The following is a 16073-nucleotide window of genomic DNA, read 5'->3' on the forward strand; positions in this document are numbered from 1 at the left end:
ATGTGAAAGAATTGTGAAAAAGAAATTAAACTATTCAAAATTAAGTGAGAACAGGAACATGACAATTGAATGCAAAGTAAGATGCTGCATTAGATCCTGGGGAAAAAATTTAATTGCTATATAGAACATTTTTCAAACAACTGGCAGAATTTATATAAGAACTAAAGATTAGATAATGGTAGTATATCAAAGCAGGGTGATCAGATGTCTCGATTTACCTAGGACAGTACTCATTTATATTTGTTATCCCTGTGTAAATTTTTTTTAATTTTTTGTATTCATACATAATAGATGTACTTATTTTGGGGATACATGTGATAATTTGATACATTCATATAATGTGTAAAGATAAAATCAGGGTTCCGTGTAAATGATTAATAGTGCCTCCTGGCCAGGCACGGTGGCTCACACCTGTAATCCCAGCACTTTGGGAGTCTGAGGCGGATGGATCACTTGAGGTCAGGAGTTTGAGACCAACCTGGCCAACATGGTAAAACCTTGTCTCTATGAAAAATACAAAAATTAGCCGGGCATGGCGGCACACACCTGTGATCCCAAATACTCAGGAGGCTGAGGCACAGGAATCACGTGAACCCAAGAGATGGAGGTTGCAGCGAGCCGAGATTGTGCCACTGCACTCCAGCCTGGGTAACAGAGCAAGACTCTGACTCAAAACATAAATAAATAAAAGTGCCTCCTTTCACTCTCAAAAGTAACCCGTATAGCGGTCACCCATATAGGGGAAAGTCTGCTGTGGGGATTTCTGAGAAATCTTTTGTTCTCCTTATAGAAGATGATAGATGCAGACATCACCACCATTCTCCCTTATACCATCATTCTCTTTTGTGTGAAAGTTGCCAGAATCAAAATGGAGTCACTAATGTTTAAAGAAAGAAGAGCCCTGACAAATCGAGCCATGGAAGGCCATGAAGAGAAGGTTCTTTATGCTTGTATGCCTCACAAAAAAGACTCTGGAAAAATCATATCCTTGCACAGAAGCCACCAGAAATTTCCATAAAAAACACCGCAAGAACATCTGCCCCAGAACTGCCTGTCCAACCTGGACTGACATCATCCTTGTTATTGATCTTTGTAGCCAAATATAATTATTTTAAAACAATTGTGCAATTTCCCTCTTTTCTTTAAAAACCTTTGTCTTCCTTTACCTCCCTGAATATGCACATAGTTTACTATGACGGGTATATTCTCATTGCAATACTCTATTCCCAAATAAATGTCTTTTTCTTTTAGAGAGCCTCCCTTTGTTATTTAGGTTGACTTATATGGTGTCACTTGAAAGTGATGTCTGGATCCGCAGCAACCATCTTACAACCTTGAAGTGACAAGCTGGAAGAAAAGGCCAGAAGATGCACATAGAGTTTAATCCTGACAAAGATGAGTTACTGAAGCAATGCCAGTGACCTCCTATCCGCTAATTTACTATTACTTAACAAACTTTTTTCTTTTTTTTTTTTTTTTGAGACAGGGTCTCGCTCTGTCACCCAGGCTGGAGTGCAGTGTTGTGATCTCAGCTCACTGCAAACTCCATCTCCCAGGTTCAAGCGATTCTCATGCATCAGCCTCCTGATTAGCTGGGATTACAGGTGTGTACCACCACCCCTGGCTAATTTTTTTGTTTTGTTGTTGTTGTTGTTGAGATGAAGTCTCACTCTGTCGCCCAGGCTGGAGTGCTGTGGCGCGATCTCAGCTCACTGCAACCTCTGCCTCCCAGGTTCAAGTGATTCTCCTGCCTCAGCCTCCCAAGCAGCTGGGATTACAGGCACCCGCCACCACGCCTGGCTAATTTTTGTAGTTTTAGTAGAGACGGGGTTTCACCTTGTTGGCCATACTGTTCTCGAACTCCTGACCTAGTGATCCGCCCACCTCGGCCTCCCAAAGTGCTGGGATTGCAGGAGTGAGCCACCGCACCTGGCCAATTTTCGTATTTTTAGTAGAGACAGGGTTCACCATGTTGGCCAGGCTGGTCTCAAACTCCTGACCACAGGTAATCCACCCCCACCTCAGCCTCCCAAAGTGCTAGATTACAGGCGTGAGCCACCATGCCTGGCCTAAGAAAACAAACTCTTACTTAAGTCATGCTATTTGAAGCCCGTTCTCCCACTTATGCACCAAACTGAATCTCTCTCAACCTCCTTGCCATCATTTTAGCAATTCTCCAATCTCTCTCCTACATCATGACTTGTACTAAGTACCCAGTACAATAACTGAATAGAAGAGCTACCCCTATGTCCATCATTATGAAATTTTGGAACACCTGCAATAAAAGATAAAGATTTCGAATAAAATAAACATTTATGTACTTATCTTCTAAACAGAGCCTAAAACCTTCCATAGAATAGGGACAAAAAGGAACAAAGGAACAAGAATCAGAATGGCATTAAGGTTCTTAATGGATATGACAAGAAAGTGAAGCAATGTCTTTAAAATCCCGAAAGAAAATTATTTTCAACCCTAGAAGTCCATGCTCAGCTAATCTATTATAAGAACAGAGACCTTTTCTCTTTTTTTTTTTTTTGAGACAGAGTCTCACCCTCTCACTCAGGCTGGAGTGCAGTGGTGTGATCTCGGCTCACTGCAACCTCCACCTCCCAGGCTCAAGCGATTCTCCTGCCTCAGCCTCCAGAGTAGCTGGATTTCAGGTGCCCACCACTACACCTAGCTAATTTTTGTATTTTTAGTAAGATGAGGTTTCACCATGTTGGTCAGGCTGGTCTCGAACTCCTAACTGCAGGTGATCCACCCAGCTTGGCCTCCCAAAGTGCTGGGATTACAGGTGTGAGCCACCATGACTGGCCAACAGAGCACGCCTGGCCAACAGAGATCTTTTTTTTTTTTTGAGACGGAGTCTGACTCTGTCGCCCAGGCTGGAGTGCCGCGGCGTGATCTTGGCTCACTGCAAGCTCCACCTCCCGGGTTCACGCCATTCTCCTGCCTCAGCCTCCCGAGCAGCTGGGACTACAGGCGCCTGCCACCACACTCGGCTAACTTTTTGTATTTTTAGTAGAGACGGGGATTTCACCGTGTTAGCCAGGATGGTCTCGATCTCCTGACCTTGTGATCCACCCTCCTCGGCCTCCCAAAGTGCTGGGATTACAGTCGTGAGCCACCGCGCCCGGCCAACAGAGACCTTTTTAAACATGCAAAGACTTAGCTAGTAAGAATGAGTTCTGTCAAAATAAGGGAGAAAACTAAGAGGCCATATGCTCCAGGAAACAGGATTTCAGACAGCAGGAAAGAGATGTAGGGAAGTCCTAGAAAAATAATTGAGTAGCAGAACCAGAGAACAACCAGCCCACACAGAAACAGGAGGAGAAAGCAGTGAGACCTCTCCCTCTCCCTCTCCCTCTCCCTCCCCCTCCCCACAGTCTCCCTCTCCCTCTCTTTCCACGGTCTCCCTCTGATGCCGAGCCGAAGCTGGACTGTACTGCTGCCATCTCGGCTCACTGCAACCTCCCTGCCTGATTCTCCTGCCTCAGCCTGCTGAGTGCCTGCGATTGCAGGCACGCCTGACTGGTTTTCATATTTTTTTGGTGGAGACGGGGTTTCGCTGTGTTGGCCGGGCTGGTCTCCAGCTCCTGACTGCGAGTGATCTGCCAGCCTCGGCCTCCCGAGGTGCCGGGATTGCAGACGGAGTCTGGTTCACTCAGTGCTCAATGGTGCCCAGGCTGGAGTGCAGTGGCATGATCTTGGCTGGCCACAACCTCCACCTCCCAGCCGCCTGCCTTGGCCTCCCAAAGTGCCAAGATTGCAGCCTCTGCCCAGCCGCCACCCCGTCTGGGAAGTGAGGAGCATCTCTGCCTGGCTGCCCATCATCTGGGATGTGAGGAGCCCCTCTGCCTGGCTGCCCAGTCTGGGAAGTGAGGTGTGCCTCTTCCCGGCCGCCATCCCATCTAGGAAGTGAGGAGCGTCTCTGCCCGGCCGCCCATCGTCTGAGATGTGGGGAGCGCCTCTGCCCCGCCGCCCCGTCTGGGATGTGAGGAGCGCCTCTGCCCGGCCGCGACCCCGTCTGGGAGGTGAGGAGCGTCTCTGCCCGGCCTCCCCGTCTGAGAAGTGAGGAGCCCCTCCACCCGGCAGCCACCCCGTCTAAGAAGTGAGGAGCCCCTCCACCCGGCAGCCACCCCGTCTGAGAAGTGAGGAGCCCCTCCGCCCGGCAGCCACCCCATCTGGGAAGTAAGGAGTGTCTCCGCCCGGCAGCCACCCCGTCCGGGAGGGAGGTGGGGGGTCAGCCCCTTCCCGGCCAGCCGCCCCGTCTGGGAGGGAGGTGGGGGGTCAGCCCCCGCCCGGCCAGCCGCCCCATCTGGGAGGGAGGTGGGGGGTCAGCCCCCGCCCGGCCAGCCGCCCCGTCCGGGAGGGAGGTGGGGGGCGCCTCCGCCCGGCCAGCCACCCCGTCTGGGAGGTGGGGGGCGCCTCTGCCCGGCCGCCCCTTCTGGGAAGTGAGGAGCCCCTCTGCCCGGCCACCACCCTGTCTGGGAGGTGTACCCAACAGCTCATTGAGAATGGGCCATGATGACAATGGCGGTTTTGTGGAATAGAAAAGGGGGAAAGGTGGGAAAAAGATTGAGAAATCGGATGGTTGCTGTGTCTGTGTAGAAAGAAGTAGACATGGGAGACTTTTCATTTTGTTCTGTACTAAGAAAAATTCTTCTGCCTTGGGATCCTGTTGATCTATGACCTTACCCCCAACCCTGTGCTCTCTGAAACATGTGCTGTGTCCACTCAGGGTTAAATGGATTAAGGGCGGTGCAAGATGTGCTTTGTTAAACAGATGCTTGAAGGCAGCATGCTCGTTAAGAGTCATCATCACCACTCCCTAATCTCAAGTACCCAGGGACACAAACACTGCGGAAGGCCACAGGGTCCTCTGCCTAGGAAAACCAGAGACCTTTGTTCACTTGTTTATCTGCTGACCTTCCCTCCACTATTGTCCTATGGCCCTGCCAAATCCCCCTCTGCGAGAAACACCCAAGAATGATCAATAAAAAAAAAAAAAAAAAAAAAAAAAAGCTGTGAGAGGGAAATCTCCAGGGACAGGAGGGGTGGGGGGTTGAAATAGACTGAATAAGTCTATAATCTATTTAATTATTTAGAGAACACTACTGGTAGTGACAGATCTGAGAGAACAACCAAAAACAGGTTAAGGTAAATAAAAACCTTTGCAAGCAAAAAAGCAAGGCAATAATTAACTCCAAGAAAAACAAAAAAATGTTACTATAAAAGAAAAATACTTGATTAAATAGTTAATAATATTCACATACTTAATTATATAAACACTGTTCATTTAACCAGAAATGTGATAAAATTATATTCAAACTATAAGGATAAAGGAAATGGGCAGGAAAGTGATGTAAAAAAAGCCAAATTTGCACCATAACAGAAAGTCAATTGAGAATAGCTAAAATTAATAAAAAAATAACAGTATATCATTTAGAAGTTCAGAGATAAATACCAGAAGAAATAGCTAAAAGTTGAGACCATTTGCCTCTGACGAGCAGCAATGAAGGATGAGGATAAGGGCAAGGATTGCCATTTTTCATTTTAAGCTTTTGAGTATTAATTGAATTTTTAGCTATATATGTATAACATTATTTTGATTTAAAATTTAAAAAGTAATTTCTTTTTAAAAAAGGAAGAAATATATTGGGGAAAAAAGACTGCTGACAAAAAGAGAAGAGAAAGAAAAATCAAATATTTATTAAAAGTACCATAATACAGACCCATTTCAAGTAAGGACAAACACACCAACATATTTCTTAGTAGTTTCTTCACAATGGATTATTAAAGCATAGAACAATTATTCATATTCATAAAGAAATGACTTCAAAATAGGTTACATTGTTTTCCATCTACTCTGTTTAATAAGGCAAGAACAAATGATTCACTTTAGACAAATAGTCTCATCAAAAAAGGGCTAAAATAGTAAAGATTCATCACCTAAAGTGGGTAAGCTTTGGATATCTGAAATATAAACATGTTAGTACTCTGATGATGCCAGATAAATGAATTTAGGCAAGAAAACACATTGTTACAAAAAGCCTGGGTTCTAAATCAGGATTACTGAGACACTAACAATTTCAGATTTTTGCCTTCATTCCAAGAAGCACCAACCCAGTTTTCTTTAGACTGCCTGGGCTGGTTTGGGCCAAGATCTAGTCAAAATGTAGTCTGCCAGTGATGTAGGTAAATAAGATAGAGGGATGAAGAAAAATTTAGCATCCCAGCCAGCTGAATATCGAGTTCGCGGATGCACCGATGTCAGAGCATGTTCCATGCAGTCAGTGACTAGGTTCAGGTTTGTGCTACAATTCAACAGCCCTTCCTTCATGATATTGTAAACTGCATACAAAAAAAGAAATGGTGGTCAACAATCTTATTCCTTATATTTTTAAGATCATGCAGTCACAGAAGTCTCACCACATCTAATTTCTACAAGATAGAATGATCTAGAATGTGCATCCCAATATGATAGCCACTAGCCATATGTAGCTATTGAGCACTTAAACAATAGCTAATGCACTGGAATAAAAACTAAATTTTGGATTTTATTTAATTTTAATTTTAAAACTCAATCATTTTTCTTTTTTTGTTTGGTTGTTTTTTGGGGTTTTTTTTGAGACAGGGTCTTGCTCTGTCACCCAGGTTGGAGTGTAGTGGTACAATCTCAGCTCACTGCAACCTCTGCCTCCCAGGCTCGTGATCCTCCTTCGTCAGCTTCCCACATAGCTGGGACTACAGGTACGCATCCCCATGCCCAGCTAATTTTGTTTATTTTTTGTATACACAAGGTCTCACTATGTTGCCCAGGCTGGTCTTGAATTCCTGGGCTCAAGCGATCCTCCCATGTCAGCCTCCCAAAGTGCTGGAATTATAGGTGTGAGGCACCACGCCTGGGCTCAAAACTCAATTCTGATGGCTGGGTGCAGTGGCTCATGCCTGTAATCCCAGCACTTTGGGAGGCCGAGGTGGGTGGATAATTTGGGGTCAGGAGTTCGAGACCAGCATGGCCAACATGGTGAAACCCCATGTCTACTAAAAATACAAAAATTAGCCAGGCTTGGTGGTGCATGCCTGTAGTCCCAGTTACTCAGGAAGCTGAGACAGGAGAATTGCTTGAACCCGGGAGGCAGAGGTTGCAGTGAGCCAAGATCACGCCACTGCACTCCAGCCTGGGTGACAGAGCGAGACTCTGTCTCAAAAAAAAAAAAAAACACACACACAACTTAATTCTGTTACTAGAGGATTTTTAAATAGGTTTAGAACAACACAGATATGGGAATATACTTTTTCAACTGGAAATTTTTTTAACATTATTGAGATATTCATATATCATAAAATTCAGCCATTTAAAGTGTACAAATCAATAATTTTTAGTATATTCAGAGTTGTGCAATCATCATCACAATCTACATTTAGAACATTTTCATCATCCCAAAAAGAAACCCTGTACCTATTAGAAGTCATTCCCATTTTTCGCCGCTGCTGCCACCTCCTCCTCCAGGTCTTCAGAATAATATTCTTATAGGAAATTGACAAATCCCACTCCCACAAAGCTCCTATCACCCAAACAAGAGAAATATAGCCTCAGGGAATGGCCCATAGGGCTCTGCAAAGACTTGTCCTCACTGACTTACCTCTTCCCACCTACATGCTTTCTCCTGTCACATTAAGATACATAGTTTGTGGACAAGCCCTTTGTTATCAAAAGGGTAAACAATGATGAAGACTGCACTTTAGTTGAGCAGACATCTCACACCAGCCCTGCCATGCTACCAAGGGGCACACCCTCTCAAGAGTCCATGCCTCTAAGTATGTAATACCTCCTAGTGTTCAGGTGCCCTGGCCCACAGAGGACAAGGCAGGGAAGAGCCTGGCCCCAGGCCACCTATATGTCCCCCTCCTCAACCATGATAGTCATCAGACCAAGCCAACCATGAGAGCACTGGGACCTTCCTGACTTCCTTCTGTTCTGGGAATGCTTTATTTAAGGAGCTTTGTCCTGAGAGGATCTGCCAATCACTGTCCACCAACCCTCTTTTCCCCTTCTCATGCAAGGGTACTGATATGGTTTGGCTTTGTGTCCCCACCCAAATCTCATCTTGAATTATAGTCCCATAATCTCCACATGTCGTGGGAGGGACCTGGTGGGAGGTACTGAATCATGGGGGTCGTTCCCATATGCTGTTCTTTTAGTAGTGAGTTCTCACAAGATCTGATGGTTTCATAAGGGGCTTTCCTCTGCTTGCACTCATTCCCTCTCCTGCCATCCTGTGAAGAGGTGCCTTCTGCCATGATTGTAAGTTTCCTGAGGACTCCCCAGCCATGCAGAACCGTGAGTCAATTAAACCTCTTTTCTTTATAAATTACCCAGTCTCGGTTATTTCTTCATAGCAGCATGAGAATGGACTAATACAGGGTACCCATTATCCCTATCAAAAGAAAAAAGCTTACGGGCATCAAAATACTGCTGTCCATAGGTCTCCTTAATATGCTTGGGGGCTTCTTTCCAACTTTGCTTCATTCGCTCTAAGGACTGTGTCATGTTTGTCATTCCCGTTCTGAAGTAGCCAGGTTCAACTATGCTGATTTTCACCCCAAAATGTTGAATCTCACGCCTGAAATAAAACCCCACAAGTTATGATTAAAGACCACCACCATTTCAATGCTTTCAGGAAGGAAAAGCAAAACAAAAAAAATTATAAAATACCTTTACTGAATATTTTAAAGAATAAAGAAATGGAGAGGAAAAAAAATTTAAATATAAACATCCCTGGATCCAACAATTAGGAAATTATTATACCAACTACCGTAACCATTCAATTCTAGAATCACTCATTTAATAAACAGTTATTAAGTACCTACTGTGTGCTAGACTCTGGAGACATGAAGGATACAAATGACAATAAATAAAATTAGCATTTATTATGACTGGCACTGTGCTAAGTGTCTCACAAACTCAGAAGATTAAGACTCAGTTCCTCATCTCAGAAAGTTCACAGTGGGTGAGTCCAACAAGTAGACAAATAACTACAACACAACTCAAAAGAATTATAAAGGAGAGGGATTCAAGGGGCTATGAAAGTAGAGAGGAAGGTACAGATAGATTTTCTGAGGCAGTCAGGGAAAGCTTCAGTGAGGAGAAAAATATTTCAGTTGATTCTTAAAACAGGGATCCCCAAACCTGGGGTGCAGACCCATAAGTCCGTGGCCTGTTAGGGACTGGGCCACACAGCAGGAGGTAAGCAGTGGGTGAGCCAGCATTACCGCCTGAGCTCCACCTCCTCTCAGATCAGCCAGATATTAGAGTCTCATAGGGGCATGAATCCTATTGTGAATGTGCATGCAAGGGACCTAAGTTGCACACTCCCTATAAGAATCCTGAGGTTGAACAGTTATTTCCCGAAACCATCTCTTTCTTCCCGCCATCCCCACCTGGGGCATGAAAAAACTGTCTTCCACGAAACAGGTCCCTGGTGCCAAAAAGGTTGGGGACCATTATCTTAAAAGACAAAAGGAAATTTCCAAGTAAAGAAAAGGGAAGAATAACAAACCAGGCAATGGGAATTCCACATGTAAAAGCATGGGCTTGTGGAAAATGACAGTGTGTGGACTAAGAGATCACTAATGAAACAGGATGTGAGCATTAAAATTGCCAATTCCAGAATATTCAAGTTAGTTCAGCAAACAGTTCCAAAAATACTTATCAAAGGCCGACTATGGGCTAAGTACTGCACTAAGTGCTGCCTACACCGAGAGAAGTAAGATGGCACTGTGCACCACGGCAGAGGCGTACTCTAGGAGCTCTAGGGACAGTGAGGAGGAGTGTTCCCTAAACTATGGGTCCAGGCAGCCTTGCTGGAGAAGACGAAGCTCAAGCTGTCAGCAAGGAGAAACGTTTGAAATAATGGTCCATAAGGAGGCAGACCACAAGCATTATGACCTCTAAGCAGTGGTTCTTAAAGTGTGGACCCTGGATCAATGGCATCGTCAGCATCTGGTAACTTTTTAGAAATGCAAAGTATTGGGCCCCAGTCTAGACTTACTAAATTAGAAACTCTGGGGGTGAGACTCAATAATCTGTTTTAACAAGCCTTCCAGGTGACTCTGAGGCATGCTAGAGTTTAAGAACTACTGTTCTAAGGGAAAAGCCTCACTTACCAAACCAAAACCTAAAACCTTCCATGTTAGAGCTTCAAAGAGAGTCTCCAGGTGCCCACATGTAATGGAGAAGAGGAGAGGGCTTTGCAGCCAGAGGTGACTCTCCTCCTCTAAATTTCACTTCTCCTTGGAGTTTTCTCACTCTGATTCCTACCACCCCTTGTCTCCATTCCCCTTTAACATTCCAATGCAAATATAGAACAAAACTTCCTTTCCCTGTTTATCCTGAGCACAACTAGGGTGAACTTGAATTTTCTAAAGGAGTTACATAGTCATTTGAATGTTGGAAGGATATATCTTTGCTCTTAGTCTGGGAATGAGTCAAGGAGTCCGAGAGACCAGCCCTAGGTGGTGGTAAATCACACAGCAGCCCTGTGGCAGTACACAGAACGTTAGATAGGCAGGAAACCAAGTGAGGTGCCTACTGCATGGTAACAACTCATGTAATTTCTTGGCTATTTCTCTGTTTTCTCCCTAGGCATATAACACTCATATTGCAACACTTATATACCAGTCATGGTAAGTGGTAGGCTAAATAACGGCCCCCAAAGAGATCAGGTCCTAATCCCTGTAAATGTTGCCTTATGTGGCAAAGACTTTGCAGGTGTGATTAAGTTAAGGCGGTTGAGATAGGGGGTTATCCTAGATTATCTGCGTGGGCCCTAAATGCAATCACAAAGATCCTTATAAGAGAAGCAGAAGTGGATTTGATGACTGACAAAAGAGGAAAAGGTGATGTGAACACGGAGGCAGAGATTGGAGTGATGTAGCCATGGCCAAAGAATGCTGGCAGCCACCAGAAGCTGGAAGAGGCAAGGAATGGATTCTCCCATAGTGATTTCAGAAGGAATGTGGCCCTGTCAACACCTCAGTTTTGGTCAAATGATACTGATTACGAACTGATTACAAAAAAAAAAAAAAAAGTGTTTTAAAACACCATATACCATAAATTACCTATGATAATTTATTACAGTGGCCATAAAAGTCAATACATACTGCCTTTAATATTCACAGCCCATTTCCAAGTGAAACTGCCCAAAAGTCAGCCCCTGCTAAAGAGGAGCGTGCACAGCAATATTTTGGACCATGTGACTACAGCCTCTTGTCCACAGCTGATTGGACCAGGAAGGGGACTTGACAGGAGGAGAGTCCCTTGTAAGGCTGAACAGTAGCTCTGCCTGTGATTACCAATATGACCATGGGCAAATTACTAAACCTCTGTGCCTCAGTTTCCTCAGATGTACAATAAGAATAAAAATAATGCCTTCTTCATTGGGTTGCTATGAAAGTTAAATGATTTAATGGATGGAAAGTACTTCCTGCAGTACCTTACCCATAACCATGCACAAAAATGTCACACAGTGTGGTATTGCCTGGCACACACAAAAAATGAACTCAGCCAATAGGATGCTCTCTCAAGAATTATAAGGAAAATAGGCTGAGTGCAGTAGTGCAGGACTGTAGTCCTAGCTACTCAGGAGGCTAAGGCAGCTGGACAGCTCCAGCCCAGGAGTTCAAGGTTGTCGTAAGCTATGATCATGCCTGTGAATAGCCACTGCACTCCAGCCCAGGCAATATAGTGAAACTCTGTCTCTTAAAAACAAATAAATAGGCCAGGCACAGTGGCTCATGCCTGTAATCTCAGCACTTTGGGAGGCCAAGATGGGTGGATCACATGAGGTCAGGAGTTCAAGACCATCCTAGCCAGCATGGTGAAACCCCGTCTCTGCTAAAAATACACCAATTAGCTGGGTGTAGTGGCACGTACCTGTGGTCCCAGCTACTTGGGAGGCTGAGGCAGAAGAATCACTTGAACCCGGGAGTCAGAGGTTGCAGTGAGCCAAAATCGCATCACTGCACTCCAGCCTGGGCAACAGAGTGAGACTCCGTCTCAGAAAATAAATAAATACACATACATATATATGATACACACACATATATATGGGGGAGGGGGATCTATCAAAAGAATGAAGCAGCCGGTGGAAGGACATGAAACTGAAACAATGCATGAATAAAAGCCAGGCCGGGCACAATGTCTCATGCCTGTAATCCCAGCACGTTCGGAGGCTGAGGCGGAAGATCACTTTAGCCCAGGCGTTTGAGACTAGCCTGGGCAACATAATGAGACTCCATCTCTACAAACTATAAAAAATTAGCTGGGCATGGCAGCATGCACCCATAGTCCCAGCTACCAGGGAAGTTGAGGTGGAAGGATCGTTTGAGCCCAGGAGGTTGAGGCTGCAATGAACCATGATGATCACACAACTGCACTCCAGCTTGGGCAACAGAGTGAGACCCTGTCTCAAAAATAAAAAATAAATATTGAGAATTGAAGTGTGACATAGTGGTAGAAGACAAAGACCTGGGTCAAAACACAGTTCTGCCAAATTCTGGCTATGGTAGGTGAACTTTGGGACAGATAAGAAAATTTGAGCCTGTTATCTATATAAAATAGACTAGTAATAATAACTATGTATCAAGATTTGAGGAGTGATGAAATAAGATAGGTGAAAGCAACTAGCACAATGCCTAAGACATATTTCAGTGCTCAATAGCTGTTTTTGTTTTAACTTAAGAGTTACCTCAGAATATCTGAAAAGGCTTCCACTCCATACTTGGAGACACAGTAGCCTCCTACAAAGAAAGCAACTCTTCCCAGAATGCTGGAGACATTGACAATTCTTCCCCGTGCTCTCCTCACCAAAGGAAGCACGCTCAGGGTCACCTGGATCACACCAATGAGGTTCACTTTGAGCATATTCATAGAGTCCTCAGTGTTCAGCCACTCACATAAGGTAATTGGTGTAAGAATGCCTGCATTGTTCACCAGTCCCCAGAGTCCTAAAACAATTAAAAGTCATATCAGGAGTTTGGTTTCAGGCAAAAATACTCTATTTTGAACTTTGGTGGGGAAAGAATCACTCTTGAGGAATCATAACCACTAACCACCCCCATGAGAGTTTGCAGCCCAAATGATATAACATATAAGTTTGCTAAATATAATTTTTTTTTTGAGACAAAGTCTCGCCCTATCGCCAGGCTGGAGTGCAGTGGCATGATCTCAGCTCACTGCAAAGTCTGCCTCCCGGGTTCAAGCGATTCTCCTGCCCTCAGCCTCCCAAGTAGCTGGGACTACAGGCATGCACCACCACACCCAGCCAATGTTTGTATTTTTAGTAGAGATGGGGTTTCACCATGTTGGCTAGGATGGTCTCCATCTCTTGACCTCGTGATCCACCCGCCTCAGCCTCCCAAAGTACTGGGATTACAGGCGTGAGCCACCGCGCCCAGCCTGCTAAATATAATTTTTAAATAAAAGGATTGAAAATATTCATTAAAATACTATAAAATTGATCAAGCAGATTTGAGAAAGAACCAAATAAAACTTCAGAAATAAAAGATACAACTATTGAAATTTTAAAATTTGTTAGACAGGTTTAATAGTAGATAGACATAGTGGAAGAAAGAAAGTAGCAAACTGGAAGACAGTAAAGAAAAATATACAGACTATGGAACAAATATAAAGAGATTAAAACCATGAAAGAAAAGGGAAGCAAGACCAAAGTAAAAACATGAAACATATGTCTAATAAGATCCAGAAATAAGGGAGGGAAATGGAATAAAGGCAGTATTTGAAGTAATGATGGCTAAGAATTTTCCAGAACTGATAATGAACAGATTAAAGAAGCCCCGCTGTTTGAAATGTTTGCTTTTTGGTGTCATAAAGAAATAGCACTTGAACATAAATTTAATTTTTTTAGTAAGGCCATTTTTTTCACTTTTTGCGGAAAGGGTATACTTGCCAGCAGATTTGCCATGAGAGTATACTGAACAAAGGAGACAGGGTCATTTATAACCTGACATGTCTATTTTATTGTTGTGTCTGGTTTTTACTGACTGCAACAGGACCTCACATTTTATATTTGTCTTGATTGGCTAGCAACTTAGAATTTTTTTTTTTTTTTTTTTTTTTGAGACGGAGTCTCGCCCAGGCTGGAGTGCAGTGGCGGGATCTCCACTCACTGCAAGCTCTGCCCCCCGGGTTCACCCCATTCTCCTGCCTTAGCCTCCTGAGTAGCTGGGACTACAGACGCCCGGCTAATTTTTTTGGTATTTTTAGTAGAGACGGGGGTTTCACCGTGTTCGCCAGGATGGTCTCGATCTCCTGACCTCGTGATCTGCCCGCCTCGGCCTCCCAAAGTGCTGGGATTACAGGTGTGAGCCACGCACCCGGCCTCACTTAGAACTTTTTAAAAGAGGCAAAGGCAGAGGAGAACAAAGGAAGGAGGAAGTAACTTGTGGAATGTTGAAAAAGGTAAAAACACCTTCAAATAAGGAAGAGGAACAGGCTATGACCTAATGCTTGTTTGGACCCGTATAAGCATGCCAGGGCAAATATTTAGGTTAAATTGTGGGAGCTAAGAACATAAAGTACATTGATTTCTTTATTACAGCTAGCAGATATTTAAGAATGTTAGTACAGGTCTTTGAATAAATTATGTTTTTAAGAGAAGTCACTATTTATTCCTAATCAGATGGGGAGGAAAGTCTTTGAGGAGGAACCTCTACTTTACTTTTTACACCCCCCAAAAAATAAATCCCAAGCAGTATAAACAGAGAAATCCATACCTAAACACACCAAAATAAAGATCAAAGAAAAAATAAAATCAAAGAAAGAGAATATCCTTAAATAGCCAGAAAGAAAAGACAGATTATTTTCAAAGGAAAAACAATTAGGCTAACAACTGACTTATCAAGACATGAACAACAGGAGACAGAAGACTGGAATGGTGTCTTCAATGTGCCAAGAGAAAGTAATTATTAACATAGACTAGCCTATCTGCAAAATTATCTTTCAAGAATGAGGGTAATTAGACATTTTAATAAATTTTTTTTTTTTAAAAGATTTTGCCCCAGCATCTTCTATAATTCTTAGGCATATATTCGGTAACGAAGAAAGCAATTTTATATGGAAAATTCAAGAAGGAATAATAAGCAAAAAAAAAAAAAAGGTAAAAAGAGGATAAATCTAAACAAACATTACATATTGGAGAGCCAAAAAACAGAACTGAAATACACAGCAGCAAGAGCATGTATGTCAGGAAGGATGACTGAAATGTGAGTGTTCTGAGGGCTTGGATTACTCAGGAGAAAGGTAAAGATGTTAATTTTACATTTGATAAACCACATATGCACTTAAAATTTCTACAGGAACTACTAGGGAAATAGAAATAGAGAATATTATAGTACTTTCAATTTAGTAGTGGAAAAAGTGGAATAAAAATTCAATCAATTCAAAAGAGCATAAAGGAAACAGGAAAAAATTGGACAAATAAAAAGCACAAAAAAAGATGAAAGAAATAAATCCAAACATAATAATTAAGGCCAGGCTCAGTGGCTCATGCCTGTAATCCCAACACTTTGGGAAGCTGAGGCATTAAGATCACTTGAGACCAGGAGTTTGAGACCAGCCTGGGCAATGCAGTGAGACCCACTCTACAAAACTTTTTTATTTTAAGTTAGCTAAGTGTGGTGGTGCACACCTGCAATCCTAGATACTCAGGAGGCTGAGGTGGGAGGATGGCTTGAGTCCAGGAATTCGACATTACAGTGAGCTGATCGTGGCACTACACTCCAACCTGGATGACAGAGTGAGACTTTGCCTCTAAAAAAAAATAAAATAATAATAATAAAGTAGTATAGATGAAAGAAATGTTCTACTAAAAAAAAAATTGTCAGATTGGATTAGTTTTTATATCAGCTATATGCTACTTACAAGAGGCTCACATAAAATACAGAGACACAGAAAAGCTGAAAGTATAAGGATTAAAAAAGACTCCAAGGTGGCCGGGCGCGGTGGCTCACGCCTGTAATCCCAGCACTTCGGCAGGCCAAGACGA

At 43.4% G+C, this 16073-nt stretch overlaps 1 protein-coding gene across 8 annotated transcripts in view; it reads right to left on the bottom strand.

Moving 5' to 3' along the window:
• Nucleotides 1-5687: 5687 nt before the first annotated feature.
• The window catches only part of LOC101153072 (17-beta-hydroxysteroid dehydrogenase type 6), a 37857-nt gene continuing 27471 nt past the window's right edge, over nucleotides 5688-16073 (bottom strand). For all 8 annotated transcript variants that reach the window (XM_055359332.1, XM_019039147.3, XM_055359333.1 and 5 more), the window contains exons 4-6: nucleotides 12756-13014; nucleotides 8467-8630; nucleotides 5688-6354 (exon numbers count right to left, since the gene is read on the bottom strand). In XM_055359332.1, the coding sequence (XP_055215307.1) occupies nucleotides 6137-6354; nucleotides 8467-8630; nucleotides 12756-13014 (641 nt within the window). In that variant the 3' untranslated portion in view covers nucleotides 5688-6136. The remainder of the gene's footprint in view (nucleotides 6355-8466; nucleotides 8631-12755; nucleotides 13015-16073) is intronic.

Source organism: Gorilla gorilla, chromosome 10 (assembly GCF_029281585.2).
Source record: "Gorilla gorilla gorilla isolate KB3781 chromosome 10, NHGRI_mGorGor1-v2.1_pri, whole genome shotgun sequence".
Taxonomy (NCBI): Eukaryota; Metazoa; Chordata; class Mammalia; order Primates; family Hominidae; genus Gorilla; species Gorilla gorilla.